The following is a 25,532-nucleotide window of genomic DNA, read 5'->3' as shown; positions in this document are numbered from 1 at the left end:
TGTTTTGGAACAATTACATTTCAACTTCAAACATTTGATTGGATGTAATTGTGTGAGATAAGCTGCATGTTGAAATGTCCCGTCGAGATCTGATCAAGTACGAGCGGCAGTACGAGGACCTCCAACAACCGAAAACCTGATTTCAATCTGGGCGTTACCTCCTTCAAAGTCGACTCTTTGTGCAGCTGCGGCCACGCTGGGAACCCTTCCTGGAATCCGTCGGTCCTGTCAGCTCGTCCTCCTCCGTTCTGTCTCCGCAGTGTTTCCTTCACCCGGTTTCACCTCCTCGCTGCGATCCGTCCCACTTCGTCTCCAGCCGCGAAGCAGAATTGAGAGCAACGACAGATTACACACAGTATGTTAGAGTATATGGGATTACTGAAGTTGGTCTCAGTGGCTCTGATGTAATACAAATTGGGTCGGAGCTCATAGACCCAGTTGCGGCAGAGTTTCTTTTTCTTGTTGCAAACTGTTTAGAATTGAAGCTTCTGATGGATTATATATTTTGTGCCCACGAATCTTGAACAATTTCAGCCCCACAATTTCCACGGATTTAAAGCGTTTACTTAATCTATCAGGAAATAAAAGTCCTAAAATTAGGTTTGACATCTTCACCGGACGCCGAGTTCTTCTGAGTTCTTCTTCCTCCACTGAAACACAGAGGATCCGGTAACTGTGAGAATATTTCAGCCGAAATTCAGACATCAAAGTAAACTTTTTTTTTTTTTTTTTTAAAGAAGCAAGAACTGACACTTGAATGCAAATAAAAGAGTTTATTCAGAGCTCGTATAATAAAGCAGTAAAACCCAAAGCAGAGTAGAGACGTCAGAAGTCAGAGGAAAGTTAAGATTTACATCACGGGTCAATAATTAGGTTATAATCACACATCCAGGTCCACCTTGATATATTTTATTTAAGAGTTAAATTTCTCCACAACATCGTGCCCTCAGAAATTCACACAATGGACCAAAGTAAAAAGTGAAGTATTGACTCATAGCATTTTATAGAAGCTCATTTTAATCACCAATCAGGAGCCTAAAAAACACAAAGTTTACTCAACTTTATTTCTGTTTAATTGAAAATTTGTTTGAAATAAAGTATTTCATTTCACTATATGTCGTCTTTCCTCCATCATGGAGCCTACGGCCTTAAACGGGACCAAAAGACCCTCAAATCTGGTTTTATTTCACATCCAGCTCCTTTTTTTAGAAAGTATACTTCAATTTTTCAGTTTGTAAAGTAATTAAAACACATGAAACCTCCATTGAAGTCGTGTTATTCCATCACAGAAGAACTGAAAAGCTGCGACCGACAGACAGAAGTAAAAACAATGCTATTGTTTGTTTGATGGGTTTTTTTCAGTCCATTTTTCATTCAAATGAAACTTTCAAATTAATGTTAAATATCTTGTATGATTGATTACTTTGATTTGATTTTATATTTTCAGTTAATTTTTTTTAATAACTGAATGTTTTTGTAATGAATAAAATCGTAGAAATGACTGAAAAAGGCCCATCATTGATTTTTAGAAACCGAATTAACATATTTAAATCTTTTTTTTTTCTTTCTGCGTGATCAACAGATTTTGAGTTAACTATCATGGAAAACTGGGAAACTGGCTCATACTTCCATTTTAGGAGCTGCGGTCAGAGAATTTTTGCCCTTTTTGCTTCAAAAAATACGTATTTTCTATAAAAACTGTTGCTACGTGAGTTCTCGAGGAGAAGTTGGTTTCTGTAGCGTGAATCCACGTCTGCACACTAATGTTGACAACTTGGCTAATTTTAGGAATAATTTTACATTTTAAGGATTATCCTGGTTACATTTTTATTAATTTCAGTGTTGAACAGCCCGATGAGGGCGCCGAATTTAGGATCTGTCTGAAAATAAAAAGCTAAACTTACAGTGCACGATGTCGTATAACCTCATAATAACGAAGATAAAGGAACGCTCGCCGTCAGTTAAGACAAACAGCGGAGTAGGAACGAAGCTCGTGGTTGAGGCCGGTTAGGAAGTGGCGGCGGGGACCTTCTTCTTCACCAGCCTCCTCCCGACCTGTCTGGGGGCCGTGGCCGGGGGCGGGCCGGGGGCGGGGCCGGCGTTGGCGTTGTTAGCGCGTCCGGCCTTGACCTCGTCGATGAAAGTCTCTATGTTGGAGAACTTCTCGGTCAGGTCTCCCAGGTGAGCTTTGAGGGCGTTGAACTCCTTGTAGAGGTCGTCCAAGGCCTCGGACAGCGGCTGGATCCTGAACGGGAGGCAGGTGGAACAGCTTATTACCCAGAATGCACTCAAACAGCCTGATACAGACGCACTACTTGATGTTTAATGGACTGAATAACATGCTGACTTTTATCACCAACAGCAGCTCTGTGCAACAATATAAAACTCTACTTTAAAATCTGATTAATAACTCGCTCCACAATTGAAATATTTCAGAGTAAAACTGTGAAGTAGAGACAGAAAAGGAGAATTAAAGTAAATAAGGGAGAAACTGTCTCATAAACAATGTCGACTGCTGCTTATTTAGATTCTGGACCAGAGTGATGTCTCGTCCTCTGACTTCCTTCGTGCTCTCTAAAGAGCGGTTTCTATTTTTGCAGCCTCGTATGACGACATCGGCCGCAGACTGAACCCCACAAACTCCCGCCTGTGTTTTAAACCACATTCCTGTGGCGGCTCTCAACACTCAGACTGTTTCATTTCACTCATGAGAGAACAGACGTGTGGACTTCATCTGCGACGGGACGATTCCTCCGCCCCCCCCCCCCCCCCCCCCCCCCCCCCCCATTAAAGGATCATTCCGCTTTATTTCAGCCTCCTTGGTGTCACGTGACTCATCTTGAAGGTCCCGTTAGTCCCTCTACGATCGGAGGCTTCATAACGTTCACAAACCAACGGGTGCCTACCTGGCGTAGTCCGGCAGGAGGGACTGGTGGTCGTTCTGCAGGAGTCCTCTCATCTGGTTCAGGATGTCGAACCTCCAGTTGTCCAGCACCTGAGTCAGGTTGGCGACGTTGCGCATGTTCACCTTCTCAGCTGGAGCAGAAGGTCACAACACACGTTCACGTTCAGATTACCGTCTTTGTACACATCTGATCAGTGAGCAGTCGGTCACAATGAGGGTCGTAATCCTCAGTCTCAGAGGTCAGAACTCGTATTTACTGAAAATTCAGGTCACAAATTGAGCGGCTGTTTTTTTTTTTTTTTTTTTTTTTTCAAATAATTGCATTTGCTTTTTGACAAAGAACGTCCTTAATTATAATTTTTATGCAGAAAATACTTCATCTTTATTCGTCACTGCATGTGGAGCCTGTTCAGTCATAACTCATGAAGCGTAAAGTTATCTGAAGGCACAAAGAACAAAGAAAACGGAATAAAATCTGACAGGTGACAAAGTTAAACTAGCAAAATACCACCCAGTGTTAAACGGTGTAATACACCCATTAGTCCACTAGAGGTCACCGTGTCAGTGTCATGTTTTTCCCTGAAAAGTATATATGACCTGTTTGCAGTCTTTATGCTAAGCTAAGCTAATAGTTTCCTGGTTTCAGTTGCCTATTTCGTGTGTGAGGGTCGTGTTAACATCACTGAGCAAGAAAACAAAAATAAAGCTGTTTCTTTAAAGAACTGCTTCGTTCAAGTTGATGATAGAAGGTCCTTTGATCGACTCAACAAAACAAAATCTTTTATTTTTTTTGCTGAATTTAAAGATAAAACTGGTATTCGTTGCATCCAGGCGGATAGTTTGAGTGTATTCTGACTCTGAGCATGTTTCACCTTCTTCTTATTCTCAGCTTCGTATTAAAACACTGACAGGTGGGTTTTTTTAAGCTCGGAGCAACGTGATCTTTGACCTCCGGCATTGACATCGCCATAACTAGAGCCCTGAACTCGACCTTTGACCCCAGAGAGGAAACAGTTAATCTAGGTGCTCACATCCATCCCGGTAGTTCCACTCGTTGGTGGTTGTCGACGTCTGGCGTCGCCTCTGGGCCAGCACGGTTACCACGGCGACAGCCAGCAACAGCAGCAGCACGCTCAGTTTGGAGGCCATGATCAGACCAGGACCTGCAGCAAGAGAGTTTCATTAAATTCTACATCATTTTATGTTTAAATTTAATCTTTTTAAGTCTTCATCTCTTGTTTCTCTTCTGTCTTTAACATGCTGTTAGTCTTTATGAAGCATTTTGATTAATCTAACTAAATTAAACATTAATTTCCGGCAGGCATTGAGGATATTTTTGACGACATGATATGATTTCAAATTTCGAAGTCATAGAGACCACAAACATGGTCCAGATATTTATCTCCGTCTTCTTTTATCGGTCAAACATGCAGACACCATTTTATTTTATGTCAACTCGTTGAATTACAGCTTGCTGTGTAAAAACTGATTGCTCTACCGTCTGATTGATTGATTGCGGTGGTTTGATGAAGAGCAGTTTGGTCGTAATGTTTCTGCATGTTTTGCATCTTCCTCAGACTCCAGTGACTCAGAAGCACGACACGTCATTATGTTTAGTTAATTGCATGATATTGAAATAATTAAATCCCACATTCAGGCTCAGTCTTTGCAGATTTCCTCCTTCTGAAGAACATGATGTCCTCTGACTTCTTTATTTCACTCTAGAAACGTTGTTCTGTTCAGTAAGACATGCTGGAGGGATTTCCCTCATCCTCGGCTCTGTGTTTTTAAAACTTGTATGGATTTGCTGCCGCCGTGGCTATCAAACCTAATAAAGCAGAGAGAAAGGAAATCTAACTTCTGTGCACACAAACTTCTTCAAGTCTTCCAGGCGTGTCAGAGGGTGGAAGAAGCCCCGAGGCTACAAACTCTCAGCTCCTGCAGTCGGCTCATTTTAAGGAGCGAGTCGAAGCTCCGGTTGCAGAGCTGACGCTCAAAACTGAACCGACAGAGCGACTTGGAAAACTGTTGGTGAGCTGCAGAGACACGCCGAGTGGAAACCGCATCGGCAACTGCGTGTCTGTCCCACACAGGCCTACAATTATACACAGAGGTGGAGGTAGACTACACAGCTGATCTTCTTAAACACCACATGTTTAAAAGAGGAGCTGACACACATTCTTCTTTATTTCCATTACTGTGTCTGCTGTGGGTTGAGGCTGACCTCAAGTCTTTAACAGTCGGAAGGAAAAACTCCAACAGAACCATCTTCCTCGATCCTAAACCTAACAAACCAGGTTTGCAGTACGAATTGCTGATTAAGGAAAATATCATTATGAATATTTAGATGTTTGTTTTCTTTCTTTGAACAAATCCCATGAAAAGACTAAATCTAGTAAGTATTGTCTGCTCTACAAAGTCCAGTCCAGCATCCTTGGAAATACTGTGTTTGTATATCGCATGATGATTCTTACTTAGTTTGATAGCCATAATGCTAACAGCACCTATTTTTTTTTTTATTAACTATAACCCAAGTTTTTCTCCAACCATAACCACAACTTAATGTGACATGAACACAACCTTTCTTTGTGATTTGTTGGAAATAATAACTAAATATAGAATATAATTTCAACACAGCATGTTCCAAGATCTACGCGGGCGGGACAGCTGGAGGATTTTGGTGCCAAACTCATCTTTAAATTATGAATGAAACATTTCCTCCCCAAACCATTAAAACACACTTAAACACCTATAACGCAGGCGTACACACACAAAAACACACACCTAAAGTCGAGTTTCTAGCCTCCCTCTCCGCTGCAGGTTTTTCTCCTAATGAACATTTTGAGCGACCAAAAATCTCATCAGCTCTACCGCGGCTCGATCTGGCAAGCATGAAATAAGTTTTGGCCTCGCAGTGGAGGGGAAGGCACATGGAAGAATTACTGAATTCCCCTGAGTTTTTCAATATTTAAATGTGCAGATGCCTGATTTAGATTCATGCTCAACGTTAATAAAAGAGGCTCATTCAATTTGATGTCGAGCAGGAATTTACCCTTGTAGTGCTTCGACACAGCGTGAATAAATCATTTTCTCTTACAAAGCGGTGAACAATTCAAAGATTTGTTCTTTGACTTTATCAATCTCAAAATAAAGTAATTCAGACAACGAGTAGAGCCTGAAAAATAAAGACAAGAAGTAATGTGTCGTGATTTAACACAGCGCGCATGTGACTCACCAAACAAATCACTGATCGATATGTGATCACATACCTGCTGATGATGAGTTGTTCTGCAGCTCCTCTTCAGTAAAGCTTCAACAGACGTCTGACAGGCGCACAAGAGGTGCAGACAGAGAGAGAGAAAACACACACACCCCTGCTGCACACAAGCATGAATTCACATGCATACACACACATGCAAACTTACACTCTCACTTTTTAAACACACACAGCATCCGGCCTCTCCCCCGTCATTATGGCGGCCCAGTGGTCAGCGCAGTCGGGTTTGGGTTGGAGGCGACGCTCCAGCACCTTGGCTGGTTTCTTCTGTTTTGACCACTGTGTGTGTGCATTTGTGTGTGTGTTTGTGTGTGTGTGTGTGTGTGTGTGTGTGTGGGTCCTGAATCCTTCAAATATGAGATCATTGCTAGATATTACCAGTCTGTGCTTGTGCTCTGCTGTGCTAGAAGAAAGAAAGAGGCCCAACAGAAGTCCCTGGTCCAAAGCTTCTATTTTACTGGCAGGTCAATCAAACAGAAAACACTCAAAATATTCAGAAACAGAGGCAAACCAGCCGCTAAGAGAAGAAATTGAGGATAAAGAGACAAATACACTCAAAATGCCAAAAAGAAAGAAAGATGGAAGGCAAAGAAAATACATGCAAAATGAACACAAATAGATGCAAAACTCATGCAACTGCGACAAAGTGAGACTCAAAATGACAAACAAAATGATCAGAAATGAACACGATGATGCACAATCAATGCACACAACCAAAAGGACTGCAAACATACACACACTAGGACCACAAAGCAACTCAGAACAACTACATATAGATGGAAACCAACCACAAAGAGAGACAAACAACTGTAGAGAGACTGAAAAGAAGCAAAAAGAGATGCAAACTAAAGAAAACGAGATGTAAAATGAAACGAAATACATGCAAAACAACAGCAGAGACGGACCTGACAACAAGACGGATTCAAAATGAGCACAAACAGAGACTAAACAACTGCACAGGGACACAAACAAACCTCAAAGATTCATTATTTATTCAAAGAAAGAAAGAGACGTGTTAGTTTTGGCCGGTATCCGTCGCTCTCGATCAATAAAATAAAGTTTTTAGAAAAGAAAAATCTAAAGTAGCTTGTTCTCTGAGCTGATTGGCTGTAACACACGTCCGTCAGAAGGCCCTCTTCCGGTCTACTGTGTTGCTAGGCAACAGCTCCTACGCGTTCCGTCCGTCCACTACACAGAAGCGAGCTAAATGTCTCATTTAAGAGTCTGGGAAGAATACGCAAAGGTCCCGGTAGTTTGTCTTTGAATAAATCTGCTGGGTTGAAGCCATGACGGCTATAAAAGACGGAGAGTACACGGCTACGATCTACAAACTGGTGAGAATACTGTTGTTTGGTGGCGGTTAGCTGCTAAACTAGCAGCGATAATAGCCTGAAGCCCGAAACTCCATTAAAAAAAAAGATCATTTTAGTATTTCTTGCTTATTGAAAAAAACGCAGGCGACATAACGCGGTCGTGAAATTGCGGTCGGCTGCTCGTGAATTCGGCGAACATTTCGGCTTAACTTTCCGTTATTTTACTTGCAGAAGTATTGTTAGTAAACAACACGTGTTGTTAATAAACAACAGTTCATAAAGTGTGAAACCATCACAGCTGATTCTCCGGTGTTTCAGATTAAAGACGGACAGTATTTGGACGCGATTCACATCCTGAACGGACAACTTCAGAAACACACCAAGGTGAGCTCCACGAAACCTGCTGGCTCTGTTTACACTAAACAAATAAGGCTTTTTATTGTTGTTGTTGTTATTGTTGTTGTTATTGTTGGAGATGCAGTTATTACTTTAATCAAACAGTTTAACCAAACAGAAAATGAATTGTCAGATAATAACCACGATAATATGTCATTTACTTGTTCCAGTTTCTCAGAGGAATTTAATGTTTTCTGTTTATTGCAAAGATTTATGACTTTGGACATCAGGACATTATAATGGAGGATTAAAGCTAAATGAAGGAAAACAAATAAGAGGAGGAAGACTTTATGCCATGAAGTGAAATGATGTTCTGTTTTATTACATGTAGCTCTAAAGTAAAATTTTACCAGATGGTCCACACAAGGTGTTTTGTAGTTGTAGTCATTTCTAAAGATACTCCAGTAGTTTGATTTATTCTCAAAAGTTCAATATCAATCTTTAAATGTTGACTTTCCTCTCAACATTTTAACTTTATTCTCAATATTTCAATTTTAATCTCGATATTTTGACTTCAATCTCGCCGGTTCGACTTTATTCTCAAAAACAGCGGTTCAACTTTATTTATTTTTTATTGATGTTTTTTAAATGATTTTGAAGCATTTTATAGACCAAATATTTAAGCGATTATCTGAGAAACGGATGTAACGGCGGCTTAACGGGAATGAAGTGACTTACTCCTTAATGTTTGAGCCAAATAGAAAAAAAACAAAAAACACTTCATCCTTTTTCAATCATTTACATTTATACATTGATTTATGATTAGTTTCACATTTCATACTGTGACAATTGCAGACGTCCTGATTTACTTCGATTCATTCTTCCTTTGTCTCTGTCACAGAGGGTGTTAGAAGTGTGTTATAGGTGTTTCATCAGTGTGTCTCTCCTCTGTGTCTCAGTCCCGGGCGGCTCTGTCTCTGCTGGGTTACTGCTACTATCACATCCAGGACTTCGGCAACGCCGCCGAGTGCTACGAGCAGCTCAGCCAGCTGCACCCGGAGGTGGAGGAGTACAAGGTGTACTACGCCCAGTCCCTCTACAAATCTGGGGCTTATCCAGAGGCCACCAAGGCCTCGTTTGTACTGGACAACACCAGCAGCCGTGGCAAGGTACACACACACACACACACACACACACACACACACACACACACACACACACACACACACACACACACACACAGGTACACACACACAGACACAGGTACACACACACACACACACACACACACACACACACACACACACACACACAGGTACACACACACAGGTACACACACACACAGACACACAGGTACACACACACACACACACAGGTACACACACACACACACACACACACACACACACACACACACACACACACACACACACAGGTACACACACACACAGACACAGGTACACACACACACACACACACACATACACACAGGTACACACACACAGACACAGGTACACACACACACACACACACACACACACACACACACACACACACACACACAGGTACACACACACAGGTACACACACACAGACACACAGGTACACACACACACACACACAGGTACACACACACACACACACACACACACACACACACACACACACACACACACCACCGGGCTCAGACAAAATGTGAAACAGTTAAATTCTCTGTTTTTTTAATGAGACCTGAAAGTGTTTCGGTCTCAGGTGTTTCATCGATGCTTCAAATCTGCAATCTAAGAAGAACTCCATCTTTATTTAGACTTAAATTTTTACTCTCCGTCTCCACCATCTGTTCCAACACTTTTCCTTCACCGGGAGCGTTTGTTCAACAGAAAGTCTTCTCACAAATGCATATTGGGGCCCATAAACGAGACGAAGCTCGACAGCAGGGAACAAACTTTTATCAGCAGAGCGTCGAAGTAACGCTGCTTTTAAAATGGAATCTAACTTAATCCTGTCGGCGATGTAGAAGAATTATGACACTTCTGCAGAAACTTTATGAATGAAAAATTAGTTCTTGGTGACAGTTTGGATCAGAGATTGCAGCTGATTTTTGGTGTTTTGATGTTTTACCCTTTCTCTCTCTCCTGGGCACAGATGGTGAAGCTACAAGCTTGTATCAAATATTGTGAGGAAGACTACTCCGCCGCCAAGGTGAGTCATTATTATTAGCAGACAAACGTCTGGTTCGTGTTCTGCTGAGACTGACTCCGCCTGTCGGTGTGTTTTCTGAAGTCCCTGTTGGAGCAGCTGCCCCAGGACGACCCGGACTACGTCTACAACATGGGATGTCTGCTGTACCAGGATGGCAAGTACGAGGAGGCCTGCAAGAGGTTCATGTCGGCCATGCAGGTGCTGGGATACGTTCCAGGTGATCAAGCGAGGACACGCGTGATTCTCAGTGAATCGCTGTCTGTGTACTGAAAGATGTTCAGTTATTAAAATCACCCAATCCTCCGAGCAGGAAGTGACATGCAGCTTTTTTAAATGCAGTGGGGGGTCTGACACTGACCTGTGTTGTATGGAGGACACAGGCCACACCCTCCAAGCCTGTCTCTCTATAGAAAAAAACAGGAAGCGGCCTCGCTGCCATAGCTGTGCTTGGAGCCAGCCCCTAGTGGCCCTCAGTGGTATTGTACTTTAAAACAATGGCTTCAGTTTTCAGACCCAGAGACTACGAACATTCTTATACAGTTTTTGCTTTGGGTTAAAAAAAAAAACTGTCTACTACACTTAAAGTTCTTCTTTATTTCTCTCTCTTTGCGTCAGCGTTGTCCTACAACATCGCCCTGACCTACTACAGCCTGAAGAACTACGCTCAGGCCCTCAAATACATCAGCGAGATCATCGAACGAGGAATCAGAGAACATCCAGGTATCGTCACGTCTCGTGGATCTGTTATCTCGACTGCAAATAATTCAACAGACTGACTCAGTTCTGGTTTCACCTTTATTTTGGTCGTCTTTTTGACCCGTGTGTGTGTTTTTTTTTTCTTCCTGCCAGAGCTGAGCGTCGGGATGACGACCGAAGGCATCGACGTCCACAGTGTGGGAAACACGCTGGTGCTTCATCAGACAGCCCTGATCGAAGCCTTCAACCTCAAAGCAGCCATCGAGTACCAGCTGAAGAACTGTAAGAACCTCAGTCAGTCGGGGGCCTCCGAGTTTATACGCCTTATACGCATGAATTAAAGTGAGACTCATGCATCAACAGAAAGTTAATCATTTTAAAAACGAGCATATAAATGTTAGAAATCAGTCAAATAGGAACAAAATAAACCCTTATTTTGCCAAGACCTTTGTTAAATTAGACTCCTGTTACTTTGACCCAGTGGGATGAGGAAGATCTGAAACTTTCAAAGTTCCTTTTGAATGTTTTAAAAGTTGAACAAACCCAGAAAATCCATTTAAAAACACCAACAGTAGAGATAATATCAGCAAAGAGTTTCCATAAAAACGTGTTCACTGCTCCTCCAGTCTGAGATCACCTGCAGCTACTCGACTAATCCAAGCATCACAACAGCATCAGTCAACTCTGAGTTCAGTCCAGAACCGGGTCAGTGCAGCAGAGACAAAAAAAACAAAGACAGAAACGAATCGAAGGAGATGAAAATCACCTGGAAAAAAAAGATGTAAATCTTCCTTTTATCTTCAAACATCCTCCCTCCTGTGTCTCCTCTCTGACACATTATCAAACCAAAGCTGTCAAGAGTCGTGATCAGAGGACGACGAAGCAGGAAGCAGGATGTGAGAATCCACATCAGACGGGTCGGCTCCATCAGGAGGACGAGGAGCTACATCACCTGCTGACGGAGGGAGGAGGCGCTCGAGGACAGAACTGAACTCAGGCTGCAGAGAGGAGCGGGAATATGGAGCTACAACAGCAGTTCATCAGGGCCTGATAATTAAGAGACTTAACTCAATAACCTTTTCACTTATTTTCCTCATAAATATCTCATTATTCTCTGTTTTTCAGCTTTCTGTTAAAGTAGCGCGGGAAGTTTTAGGAATTATGCAGATTTTACTCAAAATGTCTCCAAACCACCGCGTAGATGACAAAAAAGTAAAACAGAAACTAGTCAAGTAAAATCCAAATAATATCCCATTTAAAATGAACTTCTAATACATTTTATTATCATATAAAAAATGCAAATTTAGCTTTTGTCAGTTGTGTTTAATGTAATGTAGTTTTAGTACAAAGTCTGCAGAGGCTAAAATGTTTTTATACGAGGATGTAATTGATGCACGATTTAAAATGTTTTAAAAGAAAACTGCTTTATAATGTCTGAGGAGGGGAAATAACTCGACACCTTTCTGCAGGATAACTTTTAAGTGGGTTTTTTTTACAATCAAGCTGTGAAGACTCTGATCTGTTTGATTTGTGCTGGTTTTGTAAAATTCATCACACGAAGAGAAATCTGCTGCAAAAAATGCTCTGAAATGAACTTCGTCTCTCCTCTTGTGGTTTCATGTTGATTCCTGCAGTGAAAGGAGCTCAGGAGGCGTTGACGGACATGCCCCCGAGATCAGAGGAGGTAACCATCGCTGCTCAGCCATGCCCACTGCACTCTGTGTGTGTGTGTGTGTGTGTACACTTATATTACATACATCTGTTTACACAAAAATACAACAGACCCCAGACACACTTCCTGACATAAATGAGTCATTTTAAGGGTGAAAATTTTAATGTCTTTGCATGAAAAAAAAACAATATATAAGGAAATATGTGCGAGTAATTTAGGAACTTAGTTAGGACGGTGAAGGTCAATGTAAGGGGATAGCATGATGTCAGGGAATTTCCTCACAAAGACAGTTGTTCATATGTTGTCAGAGAGTCCAGAAAAATACCTGTAATCAAGGGACAAGGGCACAAAAATATTATTGGATGGCAAAAATGTGTGTGTGTGTGTGTGTGTGTGTGCGGTACGGTGTGATTTTAGGGTTAGGGTAGGGAACTAGGCACTGCATTATGTCAATGAATGTCCTCACAAAGATAGCTGTACAAGCGTGTGTGTGTGTGTTTGTGTTTGTGTGTGTGTGTGTGTGTGTATATTCTTTCCGCTGTGCGTAATCACCCTGTAATAATGTGCCTGGACTCGCCTCTCCAGCAGCCCGGAGATAACAGAGATGAATAGAATATGAGTCGTAGGTGTGAAGGCTCACACGGAGGTGATGGCGAGAGTTTCATCTTCCTCACTAAACTTAAAGTACAAGCTGCAGCTCCCTCCTCTTCGCTGCCTCTCCGTTGTTACCGTCTCTCTTACAAGAGGTGAGCAGCTAGTGCCCCCTAGTGGAAGCTAACACTTAGTGCATTCTGTCATCGGTGAGAAAAGTCAGTTTGAGAGTCAAATCTTTTTTTCTGTAATATTATTACTATAAAGAAACCCAGAAATTAATTGATTTCTAATTAAAAGGAAGGAAGAGCAACGAAGCCCCTCCAGCAAAGAGCAGCTCAGGACAATCCAATCTATCACCCAAAATAAAGGTGGACAGACAAAATATTTCAAAATAAAAGTCTGAAATCCCTTTAAGGTGCATTGAAGTTGCACTTTGAATGTACTTTTTCTTGTTTTTCATCACACATCAGATCAAACAGCGTAAACTTCATCTGTGTTGTCTTATTTACAGTATTTTACAGAGGCGGGTGTCACATAATTTATAAACTGTGTGTGTGTGTGTGTGTGTGTGTGTGTGTGTGTGTGTTGTGTTGTTGCAGGAGCTGGACCCGGTGACGCTGCACAACCAGGCCCTGGTGAACATGGACACGAAGCCGTCGGAGGGCTTTGAGAAGCTGGCCTTCCTCCTGCAGCAGCCCTCCTTCCCCCCCGTCACCTTCGGGAACCTGCTGCTGCTCTACTGCAAACACGAGGTACGTAGGAGGACGAGTCGCAGCGACTCTGAGCTTTCACTGCAGGCTGGACATAAAATCCGGAGGTTTCTCTTTCTCTGTATGTCATACGTCTTTATTTTCATGGTGTAAGTACATTTCATGTGTTCCCAGATCCACTTTTACTAGTTTAATGTTGAATAATCTGTGTGCAAAGTGAGGCCCATACACAAACAACTCACATCCTCACATCGTACTGTACAGCAGTGAAGGTGCAGGCAGTGTTTGGAAAGGGATTTGGACTCGTGTGGTTTGAGTCCCGGTGGTGCCGGTCTTTCATTAAAATGGCATTAATGTCTCTGCTGGGTTCTCCGCAGTACTTCGACCTGGCAGCTGACGTCCTGGCAGAAAACGCACATCTCACCTACAAGTTCCTCTCGCCGGTGAGTTCCTCTGCAATCACACAGGAGCTGGAACAACACAGACATGATGTTTTTTTTTATTTTAAAATCTGTAAGTATATTCATCATGAAAGTTCTTTTTTTTTTCTGGTTTCCAGTACATGTACGAGTTCCTTGACGCCTTGTTGACCTGCCAGACGGCTCCAGAGGAGGTCAGTGGAGTGTTCATCATTTAAACTAGAATTACCGACTGGTGGTTGTTTTCAAGTTGTAGTTTACATGCAGTTCATGTACATGAATACATTTATGCAGAGATTTCTTCAAGGCGTTCCTGAGATATCACGGTGCAATAGTGAGAGGCGGATGTGAACTCATAGTGACCTTTGACCTTTTCCCCGCAAATTCTAATCACTTCATCGTTGGTACCAAGTGAATGTTTTGGCCAAATTTGAAGAAATTCCCTCAAATTGTTCTTGAGATATCGTGCTTTATGAACATAAATAAAACAGTCTTTCCTGCGTGACCTTTTCACTTCAGTCTGATCTCGTCTGTATTCAACGTCGATCGTCTTCGTCCTTAAACGTTCACCGTCGTGCTTCGTTTTCTCTTTCAGGCGTTCAGGAAGTTCGAAGAGATGAACGGCAAATTGATGGAGCAGCTACGCAAGCTGGCGAAGCAGGTGGTTCACCTCACTGCTGCTGTTTTTAAATACATCTGCACCGTCTCACCAGACACACTAACATGATCGGCTGCAGCGTCACTCTGCCAGATGTGCAGTTAAGAAGAGTGTAAAAGAAAAACCCAAAAAACCACGTTTTACGCCTGTATGTTTATAATTATCGTGTTATAATAAAGATGATGTCGTCTCTCAGGTTCAGGAGGCTCGGCTCGCTCGAGACGATGAAGCTCAGAAGAGATCGCTGCACGACTACGACCTGATGCAGGAGAAGTGAGGACACACACACACACACACACAGGTTTTCATCACTTCAGGGGACATTACACTTGACTTACAGTCTTTATCATATATTTAGACGTCTGAGGTGGAAAAACAGGATGTTTATTGACTCGACCAAAAAGAGACGTGAATGTGAAGGTTTCCGCTCGATTCAGTTCATATCGTCCTCCAGTTTTTTATATTTCCAGATAAGGAGAGGCAGCTGCTTCATCCTGGAGACTCCGTTGACCTTCACACGGCAGATCGTCTCCGTCTGTAGCCACAACAGATCTTCTCCTATAGGAACACACGAGTCCAGGAGGGACACAGTGACCTCATGAGACTCACATGTTAGAGAATCTTTAGTTTTTCTGTCTCCAGAAGGGAGTCAAGTCCAAAGATTTTAACCAAACGCATCAAATCAGACATTTTTATGCAAAGAAAAATTGCCCCTTTACAACGGCCCAAAATACACTTGAGCACTTAAATACTTAATAGAATATTTTTTTTCCTAATTATTAGCATATATTTTCACTCAAAGGCATCGATCCAGTTCAAGACATTTTTATATACTGCTAAATGGCCCAGGCCAGTATAAGAGGAAGTATTTTCACACTTAATAAAGAGCATATTTTTAACAAGTGATGATAAGAAACGTGTTTTTGAAAGCTAGAAAACAAACCTCCGATCAGGCGACTCATTACTATACATGTACTAATGCTTATTGTTAAATTATGATCCTGTAATAAGAGAACGTGAACTTTTTGAACCTAAAACTGTAGAAATTGGTGAAAATTAGAATTGAGCTGTTACAGATGAATCTGTCAGTGTGTGTGATGGTCCGGCCTCCAACCAGGTACATCGTGGTCCTCATGGCCCAGGCCAAGATCTACTGGAACCGGGAGAACTTCCAGATGGTGGAGAAGATCTTCCGCAAGTCGGTGGAGGTCTGCAACGAGGACGACACCTGGAAGCTGAATGTAGCTCACGTGCTCTTCATGCAGAACAAGTACAAGGAGGCCATCAGCTTCTACGAGCCCATCGTCAAGAAGCACTACGACAACGTGAGTGCAGGAAGGAGGGGGGCGGGGGGGGCGGGGCTTCTCAGCAAGGTGGGTCCAGACCGAGAGTGCTGTTCACCCGTCAGCACCAGTCTGAGGTCGGTTTGCCTTTCTGTCCAGGTGGAGCAGTGTAACATTCAGGAGTGTCCCTGCAAGTGCAAACCTTCGGTAAAAAACAAACAAACCCCAAACAGCTGATTTTATTCTTCTGCAGTGTCTCCAAGTCTGCGCATGACCTCTGACCTCTGTTTCCGTGTGGGACTCTTTTTTTTGTTTGTTTGTTTGTTTGCAGTGGTGTTTTTTGATATTTGTGGCAACTTTTGTCCAATTTCAGATCATTGATTCATGATTAACTCACCTGGGGTGTCACGATTTCTTTACTAGAAAAAAAGGCACAAAACATTAGAAGTAGCGCCAACACATGTTGTGGTCGTCATTAATCATGACTTATTTACAAGACTGACAACCAAAAAACTGATTCCAAAAAATAAAAAAACTGTAAACTATTAAAAAAAAAAAAAAAAAAAAAAAAGAAAGAAAGAAAACGGACAATATTCTATAGTGGAAATCACTGCTTGGGCTCAGGAACACTTAAAAAAAAACAACTGTTCTTTGCCGCGTCCACAAATGCAGGTTAAAACTCTTGTCTTCAGTCTGAATATTACCAGTTGTGTGCATTTACATTGCTTTTTGTTCTAAAACTCACCTGCAGGGATCCTGCAGGTAACCTGGGTTAGTTTCAAAGGTTTTAAAGGTGCTGACTAAGAATTTTGTTGGATAGCGTTGGACAAGCTACTGATGACTAAACGTTCCTGTTTTTCTGTAGATCCTGAACGTGAGCGCCGTGGTCCTGGCCAACCTGTGTGTGTCCTACATCATGACCAGCCAGAACGAGGAGGTGACCCACAAACGGCGCTGAGGAGCGGGGTGTTAGCATCGTGTTAGCAGCATGTTAGCATCAGTAGCAGCAGTTTGTTCTCTATGCCAGGAGAAGGACTTTAAAATAGAAAGCTGTTACTGCAGACAGTAAAACACTGTTGATCATTACTCTGTGTAAAGAGTAGTTCTGCCGTTTACTCTTTAAACTTTTTCTGTTCGTGAATGTCGTGTCTGTCTCGACGTTAGTTGACGTTCCTCCGGCTCGCGTGACTTTGTTTCGTGTCGTCCCGCTTCGACAGGCTGAAGAGTTGATGAGGAAGATCGAGAAGGAAGAAGAGCAGATCTCCTACGACGACCCGGACAAGAAGGTGTTCCACCTCTGCATCGTCAACCTGGTCATCGGGTGAGTGACAGGGGGCGGAGTCTTAACAGCTGAGGAACCTTATTATTTTACATTTATTATTGTTTGTTTGTCTTTTTTTAAATTTTAGTCAGATTTGGGCTTATGTTGTGATTTTTGTCTCCTTTTGTGAAATTTTTTTGGACTTGACATGTTTTGCGCGTTTACATGTGTTGTTGTCTTTGACCCCCTCCACCCCACCCCACCCCACCCCCCTCCTCCACACTCCCCTCCTTTGAATACAAGATGGTACATCCCACTGGGTTATTTCTGATAAAGGATTTCCAGGAAGTTTAGAGTCACTGGACTGATGAAAAGTGAAGTTATTATGTTGATTAACGGTCCAGTGATCAGTCCTGTTGGAGGCAGCTGATGATTAGAATGAAATATCTGTGAAACTGACTGTTCTTTCAGGACGCTGTACTGCGCCAAGGGGAACTACGACTTCGGCATCTCTCGCGTCATCAAGAGTCTGGAGCCGTACAACAAGAAGGTCTGATTTTTATACGTCTAAGCAGCTCCAACACACAAACCTCCAATCTTCTTTCTTTGATTTGGACTCTGTTGCAGAATTTCAACAAAAGATTTTATGCAAGAATCCAGATGATTCTGCTCCTCACTGTGTTTTTATGAAAAACTTTTCACATTTAAAAACAAAAACAAAAAACAAACACAGCCCGAGTTATCCATCAGTTTTCCACCAAAAAATATCCACCTGAGCCCCCCAGGACTCCGCTTGTGAGGCCCGAGCTGCTTTGATCCGGTCCGGTCGGAACAGCTGAGTCCACTAAAGCTCCCAGCTGAGAACACAAGCCGTCATCCCGGAGTGTTTCCCCTCCCGTCCTCACAAACAATCTCACATCGCATTCACAGTGAAAGCAGAGAGCGACTCAGGAATGTGAAGCCTGGCGAGACTCTCGCCTTCTCACATCCCCGAACCGCCGGCTCCGGTTCCTTCGGACCAAACACACGATTTATCCTGCGTAGTTAAACCGGGTCTGTGAGCTGTGAGAGTCAGAACCACAAACAGACCGACTGGAGGTTCAGATTTATAGAGATTACTATTAAAGACTATTAAAAATGTCTCATCGCATGTGAGTGATAAGTGTATTTCTCTGTGTGTGTGTGTGTGTGTGTGTGTGTGTGTGTGTGTGTGTGTAGCTGGGGACGGACACGTGGTTCTACGCCAAGCGCTGCTTCTTGTCCCTGCTGGAGAACATGTCCAAACACATGGTCATGCTGAGGGACGCCGTGGTGCAGGAGTGTGTTCAGTTCCTGGAGCACTGCGAGGGTGAGCAGCCGTCTCACACACACACACACACACACACACACACACACACACACACACACACACACACACACACACACACACACACACACACACTCACTTTTTATCGGAGCACAACAGGATTTTGCTCAGTTTTGTTGTGATTGTTTTGATCCAAAATGTTTGATTTTGCAGCAGCTTCTGTCAAAAGTCATTTGTGGAGTTTGAAATTAATTTTTTTTTTGCAGTAAAATTGCAGGAATTAATAAAAAACAAACAAAGCTTATTTTTTTTATTATTTTTTTACCTGCAGGTGTCTAAAAATAACACAGCATGTCAACACTGAACATAAACAGGTTGCTGGGAAAACAGAGTCCCCGTTTTCTGTTTTCTTTTTTCGGTCCCTTCGTTAACCTCGTCCTGTTTGCGATGTCTCTGCCCGTCTCCTCTCTGCAGTCTACGGCCGGGAGGTTCCGGCCATCATCGAGCAGCCGCTGGAGGAGACGCGCATCCACATCGGCATGAACACCGTCACCTACGAGGCCCGCCTGCTCAAGGCCCTGTTCTACGAGGTGATTGGCTGGAACAAGTGACGTCACACAGGTGTTTTATCAGTTCCTTTGAACGTAAAGACAATCGGCTCTCACTGATCAGGACTGGAAATCTTCCAGACCTTCTTCCACTTCCTGTCGTCCTCTGGCAGCTTCTCCGTCTTTCTCTCTCTGAGTTGAGCTGCAGCAGATTTTTTTTGGCGCTCAGACATAATCCTGATCTGCTCCAACAAATTTACATAATCACACTGTTGAAGGAGCCGCCGACCTCAGATCCCTTCTTCAACTCTCACAACATGCCAACAGAGATGATCAAAATTTATTTTCATAAATACTCGGCGGATTCCGTGTAAAAATGTTTGTAGAGAAACAGCAGACTTTATGTCGTTAGTCGTCTTTATTCTGATAAATTCACATGAAAACAACTCGTCAACGTACATTCATAGTTCATGCAGAGCCTCTTTGGTCGGTGGGGACAGTCGCCTTAATCTTCCTGCTCTTTGTAAATGTTTGTGGAAAACAAAAAATAAAAGACAGTTATTTTTGGAAACAAATCTGAAGCTTCCTGCGTCTTCAGAAAAACAGCTGATCGTGTTATTTTTCTTAAAACGTTTTTTCTGGGATTGTTACGATCAAAAATGTTTCATTTGGAGAAAGATTAAAAAAAAATAAAAATTATTTGATGAAATTTGTGGAGTTTTTTTTACCGCTGTCGCTATGGATACCTGGATAAGATAAGATAAGATAGCCTGTGTTTGGAGACAACAGGGCCATCTGGAGACGAAGTGGAGCCGAACAGGAAGATCAGATTTACCTTCAGTTGTGAATATCTGGTCGTTTCCCTTCAGAGTGGAGCATCCAATTCCTAAAGGCTCACAATATACATACATACATACATAATGATGATTAACAATGTTGCCCTGAGGGGGCGTATATGATGAAAACAGAAGAGGACCTACAATACTTCCTTGAGGAACTCCGCAATCAACATCAACGTCCTAAAAATAAATCGTAAGTAGAAAAAAAACAATTCTTTCATTTCCATTTTTGTGCCAAACGGCCACATCCTAGCACGTAATTATAGATTTACACCATCTCACGACTACTTTCATAAAGCTGCGTGTTGTTTCAGTCTGAGAGAAACGTCTCTACCTGACGGACCTGCGATGTTTCGCTCGTGTCGGACGCCCCGCTCGGTGAGCGAGGAGGCGCTTCAGGAGAGCGGCCTCTTCGTGATGTCCTGCTCCGCCAGGTAGTAGTTCAGGTATCCTCCCAGAGCGCCAACCGCCACCGCCGTCATGTGACTGGAACAGCCATCTGTCGGACAAGAGACGACGGAAACACAGGAAGTAAGAAAAGTTGTGTGGAGGGAAACTGAGGAAAAAGTTTAGAAGAACTGAAAAACAAATGATCAAATACATCAACTTGTATTTTCTGTCATTTTTAACATGCCATCCTGTTGACAAATTTTTAAAAAGGAGCAATTAAACTCCAAAAGCTCCAAAAACCTTAGATCCTACATTTCCCATAATGCAACTCTGCAACCTTTTGATGTCACCTGTTGGTTTATGAACTGCACTCCTTAAACCTCCAGTTTGGTATTTCAGCCGTCGCCATCTTGCTAGTATTTGGACAAGCTGGCAGTGGATCCGACTGATGTGATTGGCTGACAATGCTACGACCCGTCTACCTGTGGCAGAAACTTGACTGCACCACAGGCCTGTCAATCAAAAAGATGCGCCCCTCAAGAATAAAATATTTTCAGGACGTAATGATGCTGGAATTATTTAAGATAAATAAAAGTCTGTTGGGGACAGATGTTTTTTAGAGCCAGCCCCTGGTGTCCCTCGGTGGTATCGCACTTTAAGGCACTTCCGCATTTTTCTTATTTTTTTTTTAGACCCGGAAGCTTCGTGCACTTTCATATAAACAGTCTATGGTTCTGAAAGTCTTCCTGGTCGTCGTCACGGTTACGTACGGCTGCAGTATTTTCACAGGTGAATATAACTGAGCAAGCTGAACTTCACGTGTAAAATCTGTGGGAGCGTCGCGGTCACAGTTTCAGTAAAACCGACAATATGAAGCTGGAAACAAAAAAAGGGCCGATTCTGATTCTCAGCAGAGAAAAGCACAAAGTGACCTGGAAGAATCTTCTCCCTCCTCTTCACTCTCCTGTGAGGCTGCAGCTGCTCCAGCAGCTCGTCTCCGATGATCTGAGACATGATGCTCCCTGAGGACACAAGCAGCAGAGGATAAACTCCCCGTTCAGATCTGGATGGTTTTAAATAATTTAACGCGACTGATACTCACTGTCTCTCCCGAAGCAGCCCACTTCCTCGTCCTGCAGCCGGAGGATGTGCTGCAGCCAATCAGCTTTGTGGAAGTCAGAGAAACCAGCCAATCCACAAATGAGGACTGCGGACAGAGAGGAGAGGAGGTCGAGTCGGTCAGGAACAAAATCATTTCTCCGAACAGTTACAGTACAGCGTCTGAATTTAACCTTTGAAGTCGGCTTTTTTTATTCTCTCTGCAGGTTTCTTTTTATTCCATGAATCTTCTAAGAAATGAACTTCAGTGTCTCATAAAAAGAAAGTTTAAGGCAGAAATCTGAATTGAAATCAAGTAAATCATCAACGACAACCGTGCTAATAAGTACATTTCTGTAGAACCCACCAGGTTTTACCAGGTTTTCATCATTTTTTAGAAACATTAATAGTCAACATAAAAAATAAATAAATAACCAAGCAGAAGGAAACTGTTTTTTTTTGTTTTTTTTTAAATATAGAAATTAAAACGATTAATATAGGTGGAGACAAGGCATCATTTTTGTTGCTGTTTTTGGGTGAAAACTTTTTTTGTTTTTGTTTTGTTGTTTTAACGACAACAAATATTTGAGTTTTTTAATATTCAGTTCGAGGATTTTTTTTTTGCTTATTTATGAGAGAGAAATACATTCCCTTCTCGCTCACTGTTCTCAATGAAGATGTCGACCGTCTGCTCGGTCAGTCCGTCTCTGATGATGTCCTGGTTGGTCTTCATCATGTTGGAGCAGAAGATCTTCTGGTAGTTGTCCTCCGTCATGTTGGCTCGGGACGCTCGCGTGTCGCCTTTCAGCAGGTTGGTGCAACCTCTCTGAAACACAAACCGGTCGGATGAGGATCTCTGATGAAGTTTAGGTCACTCTCTTCACACTAAAGAACAGAAATCTTTTGATGAACCGACGGCGTTCCTCAGGGATCCGTCCTCGGTCCTCTGCCGTTTCTCTATTTATGACGACGTCTATTCGTTGGCGTGCAGGTGACACTCGGACGTACGTCGGCCGTTCAGCTCACCATTTTTCCGATCATGAAGTAGAGCAGCTGGTGGGACAGGGAGTAGTGCGGACAACCGAAGCGGGTCATGGTGTCCCGGCAGGGCTTGGTGACGATGCAGGGCGTCCCGTTCATCTTCCTGTCCACACAGACAGACACACATGACTCCTGCAGGCGAGTTTCTAAATCTGATTATTTCACTTAACAGCTAAAAATCAACCTGAAAAAGAACATGGTGTAATTATTATTATTATTATTATTTTTTAGCCCTGAGTATCATCCGAGGATCCTGACGGCTGCATGCTTCATCCACGTGAAGGCGGAGCCTGACAGGTAAAACCGAGGGTAAAAAAACAAGAGAAGCGATGGTGCGTGTTCGTACCAGGTTCCCAGCAGTAAGGTCAGACATTTGTCGCTGAGCTGCTCGTCGTAGCACTCGGTGGTCATGGTGGAGGGATACACCAGGCTCGCGTCGGTGGAGCACCAGTTCTGAGGAATCAGCCAGAAACTCCACGACAGCAGCGGCTCGAACTCTGAAGGTTCAGATTGGCAGGAAGTCAGAACTGGACATTGATTTTTAGTGGTAAGAGGTCAAAGGTCACCGTGACCCCACATCTGTCTGGTCTATTTGTCCTGCTCTCGTGAACGTGTTATGTCAGGGACCGTCTTGTGGGACATTTTTAAAACGTTCACTTGGACTCAAGATTGAACTGATGAGAATTTGGTGGTCAGAGGTCAAAGGTCAAGCTCACTGTGACCTCAAATCTCTCCCATTCTTGGGAATGCGACACCTCAAGAATGTTAAAATGGAATTTCTTCAAATTTGGCACAAACGTTCACTTTGACTCAACAATAAATGTATTAGATTTTGGTGGCCAAAGGTCAAAGGTCAAGCTCACTGCGACTTCACATCTGTCCCATTCTTGTGAGCGTCGGTCTCAAAAGTTTCTACGGTATCGGCAAAATGTTCAAGAAGGGACATTGACTCTGAACCCAGTACTTTTTATTCTGGTCTTGCGAAGTTCAAAGATTACTTTCTGGGAAATGAAGTCTGTAAAAAGTCTCACCTCTGTAGTATTTGGGGTCGTTCTGTTTCAGGGCGGCGACGGCCTTGTCGAGGTTTTGGTCGAGACGTTTGACGAGAGCGACGGCGGAGGTTCTCTGAGCCCAGCTGACTGGGTCGGTGTGAGGCCACGTCCGAACCGCTTCCTTCAGTTCAGCTGAGACGCAAAAACAAAACGACACAAAACACAACCAGTCAGTCCGTCGGTAAAATCAGGGTTCAGTCCTTTGTGCCGATCAGACAAAATCCAGCCACATGATTTTACTCCCAGCAGTTTGTGAGCTTTTATTTACAAGTTCACATGTTTTCAAGACAAAACTTCAAGTTTTTTTTAACTGTTTAAACAACAAACTGATGAAAATACTGGGGGCAGCATGCTTCTTCCTGTTGGCATGGTAACGAAGAGCTCCCTCTCCCACATTTTAATACGTCGTCGTTTTGTGAGCCGAAGCGCTTTTCCTGCATGTTTGCTTTCGTTAGCAGCTACAAGAAAAATAAAAAAGAACATGTTGACTGAAGTGATTGTTGACGAGTAGGAAGGAGATAAACCCACTCAGGAAACAAGCCAGCCCCTAGTGGTCCTAAGTGGTATCGCAGTTTAAGGCATTTCCACATCTGCTTCACTTCTCAGACCCAGAAGCTACGTCCACTTTTATATACAGTCTGTGGTTATTAAGACTATTTGATGGAAAGGAAAGATTTGTCTCTTCCTCTTGTTTGCATTGTGGCTCCGGAAAGTCTCAGGCCCCGAAAAGTTTCCTTTGTTTTCTGTCTTATTTGCAAGTGATTCTTTCCGAATCTAATTGACGACGATCTTGTGACCTACAACCAACTCTGTGTTATCATACAAAAGCAGGTACAAAGGGGACGGGGGTGACGGTCTACTGTTTGTCCCACTGTATAAAAGCTGACCTATGGAGGAGGGAAGGCCCTTCTTTCCTGGACACCTCTCTTTGAGGGTGCATGTAGTTGCTCCTTCTTGTAAGAATAAATGTCCAATGTGTTTGATTTTGAACCAAGCCTCTTAAGTAATTTTTCCAACACTATTACATCTTAAAACTCTCTCTAGAATACGCCTTTAACTTAGTTGGAAACACGTTTAGTGCAAATTATAACAAGCTACCCAATAAAAGTTTACCTGCCTTGTTTAAAACTCTCAACACTTGGTGTATTAACAGCTGACATTTCTGTTATAAGTCACTGATTTATTGTTTGTTGGAACCAAATAACTTCTTGAAAGTAAGTTGTTACATTCACGGGACAAGTGTAGTTTGCAAACTAAAAAAAGTTGTTTCCCTTTTTGTTTTTAGGCTTAAAACCAGGTTTTAATAAATTAAAACTTCAGCATACATCTTTTCTGTCAACAATATTTTGTTTTACTATTAATTAATTAAGCCTTATTGTTATTTATTTGTTTCTATTTGTATATTATGTTTTATATTTTTATGTAAAACCTTCATTTAAATAAAATTTCACGAAGTAATTTGTCACCCAGAAACGAGTAAATAAATCCACTTCATTACTTTCAGATCTGCTTTTCCTTCAGTAAATTCTGAAGCAACAAAAACAAACAGGAACCCCCCCCCCCCCCCCCCCCCAAAAAAAAAAAAAAAAAAAAAAAAAAAAAAAAACATGCAGATATTTTCCAGATGTTTTTCCCTGCAGCTGTTTCCAGAGAGGAGCTGCTGACCTACCCTGCAGCATGACGAACCCCACCACCCCGTCCAGGTTGATGTGCTCGTGCTGCTGCTCCAGGAAGGACGCCCCGCGGGAGAGGCTGCTCAGGACGTCATCGATCACCTCCGCCTGCGACCCGCACACTGCGGCAAACAGAGCCAGCGCCGCGGCCAGCTGGAGCCTCGCTGCCCGCATGATCCCGCTCGGACTATCCCGGTCTGCGGGCTCCGGGGCAGACAGATGTAAGAGGAGCCGAGAGGACGGGCTGCCTCTCCTTGAAC

The 25,532-nt window shown here is 42.8% G+C and overlaps 3 protein-coding genes across 4 annotated transcripts; 1 reads left to right on the top strand and 2 right to left on the bottom strand.

Moving 5' to 3' along the window:
• Nucleotides 1-758: 758 nt before the first annotated feature.
• Nucleotides 759-6,216, bottom strand: LOC138207832 (uncharacterized). Its single transcript, XM_069165363.1, has 4 exons — nt 6,175-6,216; nt 3,937-4,068; nt 2,907-3,036; nt 759-2,245 (listed from the first exon to the last, which is right to left on the bottom strand). Exons 2-4 carry the CDS (start codon nt 4,052-4,054, stop codon nt 2,008-2,010), a joined length of 486 nt encoding a protein of 161 aa, XP_069021464.1. The 5' UTR covers nt 4,055-4,068; nt 6,175-6,216; the 3' UTR covers nt 759-2,007.
• A 1,132-nt stretch (nt 6,217-7,348) lies between these two features.
• Nucleotides 7,349-19,482, top strand: ift70 (intraflagellar transport 70). Its single transcript, XM_069165418.1, has 19 exons — nt 7,349-7,516; nt 7,814-7,879; nt 8,791-9,000; nt 9,976-10,032; nt 10,114-10,249; nt 10,648-10,752; nt 10,882-11,010; nt 12,363-12,412; nt 13,594-13,746; nt 14,082-14,147; nt 14,264-14,317; nt 14,719-14,784; nt 14,978-15,054; nt 15,899-16,106; nt 16,930-17,001; nt 17,282-17,385; nt 17,797-17,875; nt 18,544-18,673; nt 19,106-19,482. The coding sequence occupies exons 1-19, from the start codon at nt 7,469-7,471 to the stop codon at nt 19,240-19,242; spliced, it is 1,947 nt and encodes a 648-aa protein (XP_069021519.1). The 5' UTR covers nt 7,349-7,468; the 3' UTR covers nt 19,243-19,482.
• A 100-nt stretch (nt 19,483-19,582) lies between these two features.
• cunh16orf89 (chromosome unknown C16orf89 homolog) lies at nt 19,583-25,529 on the bottom strand. 2 transcript variants are annotated; one of them, XR_011179042.1, is made up of 9 exons: nt 25,269-25,529; nt 23,579-23,731; nt 22,894-23,044; nt 22,533-22,650; nt 22,170-22,332; nt 21,511-21,615; nt 21,341-21,430; nt 20,362-20,517; nt 19,583-20,198 (listed from the first exon to the last, which is right to left on the bottom strand). XR_011179042.1 is itself a non-coding variant. In XM_069165419.1 (8 exons), exons 1-8 carry the CDS (start codon nt 25,444-25,446, stop codon nt 20,414-20,416), a joined length of 1,062 nt encoding a protein of 353 aa, XP_069021520.1. In that variant the 5' UTR covers nt 25,447-25,529; the 3' UTR covers nt 19,583-20,413. The 2 variants fall into 2 exon arrangements, 1 of the variants encoding a protein (XP_069021520.1); XM_069165419.1 differs by having other exon boundaries at nt 19,583-20,517.
• Between the last annotated feature and the right edge of the window lie 3 nt (nt 25,530-25,532).

Source organism: Embiotoca jacksoni, unplaced genomic scaffold (genome assembly GCF_022577435.1).
Source record: "Embiotoca jacksoni isolate LCO1_2020_lvr unplaced genomic scaffold, fEmbJac1.0.p SCAF_34, whole genome shotgun sequence".
Classification (NCBI taxonomy): domain Eukaryota; kingdom Metazoa; phylum Chordata; class Actinopteri; family Embiotocidae; genus Embiotoca; species Embiotoca jacksoni.
Note: the sequence above shows the minus strand (reverse complement) of the source record. Positions and strands in the feature narration are given on the sequence as shown.

Bases quoted from the DNA above. Each gene is read 5' to 3' on its own strand.
- ift70 (XM_069165418.1), top strand. From the start codon at position 7,469: ATGACGGCTATAAAAGACGGAGAGTACACGGCTACGATCTACAAACTG. The intron at 16,107-16,929 runs GTGAGTGCAGGA...GTTTTTCTGTAG, and splicing joins TCAAGAAGCACTACGACAAC to ATCCTGAACGTGAGCGCCGT. The intron at 17,386-17,796 runs GTGAGTGACAGG...CTGTTCTTTCAG, and splicing joins ATCGTCAACCTGGTCATCGG to GACGCTGTACTGCGCCAAGG.
- cunh16orf89 (XM_069165419.1), bottom strand. From the start codon at position 25,446: ATGCGGGCAGCGAGGCTCCAGCTGGCCGCGGCGCTGGCTCTGTTTGCC. The intron at 22,333-22,532 runs GTGAGCTGAACG...TTTGTGTTTCAG, and splicing joins ACTTCATGATCGGAAAAATG to AGAGGTTGCACCAACCTGCT. The intron at 21,431-21,510 runs GTGAGTATCAGT...TTGTGTCCTCAG, and splicing joins GGGCTGCTTCGGGAGAGACA to GGAGCATCATGTCTCAGATC.
- LOC138207832 (XM_069165363.1), bottom strand. From the start codon at position 4,054: ATGGCCTCCAAACTGAGCGTGCTGCTGCTGTTGCTGGCTGTCGCCGTG. The intron at 3,037-3,936 runs GTGAGCACCTAG...CTTCTGCTCCAG, and splicing joins GTGGAACTACCGGGATGGAT to CTGAGAAGGTGAACATGCGC. The intron at 2,246-2,906 runs GTAGGCACCCGT...CCTCCCGTTCAG, and splicing joins CTCCTGCCGGACTACGCCAG to GATCCAGCCGCTGTCCGAGG.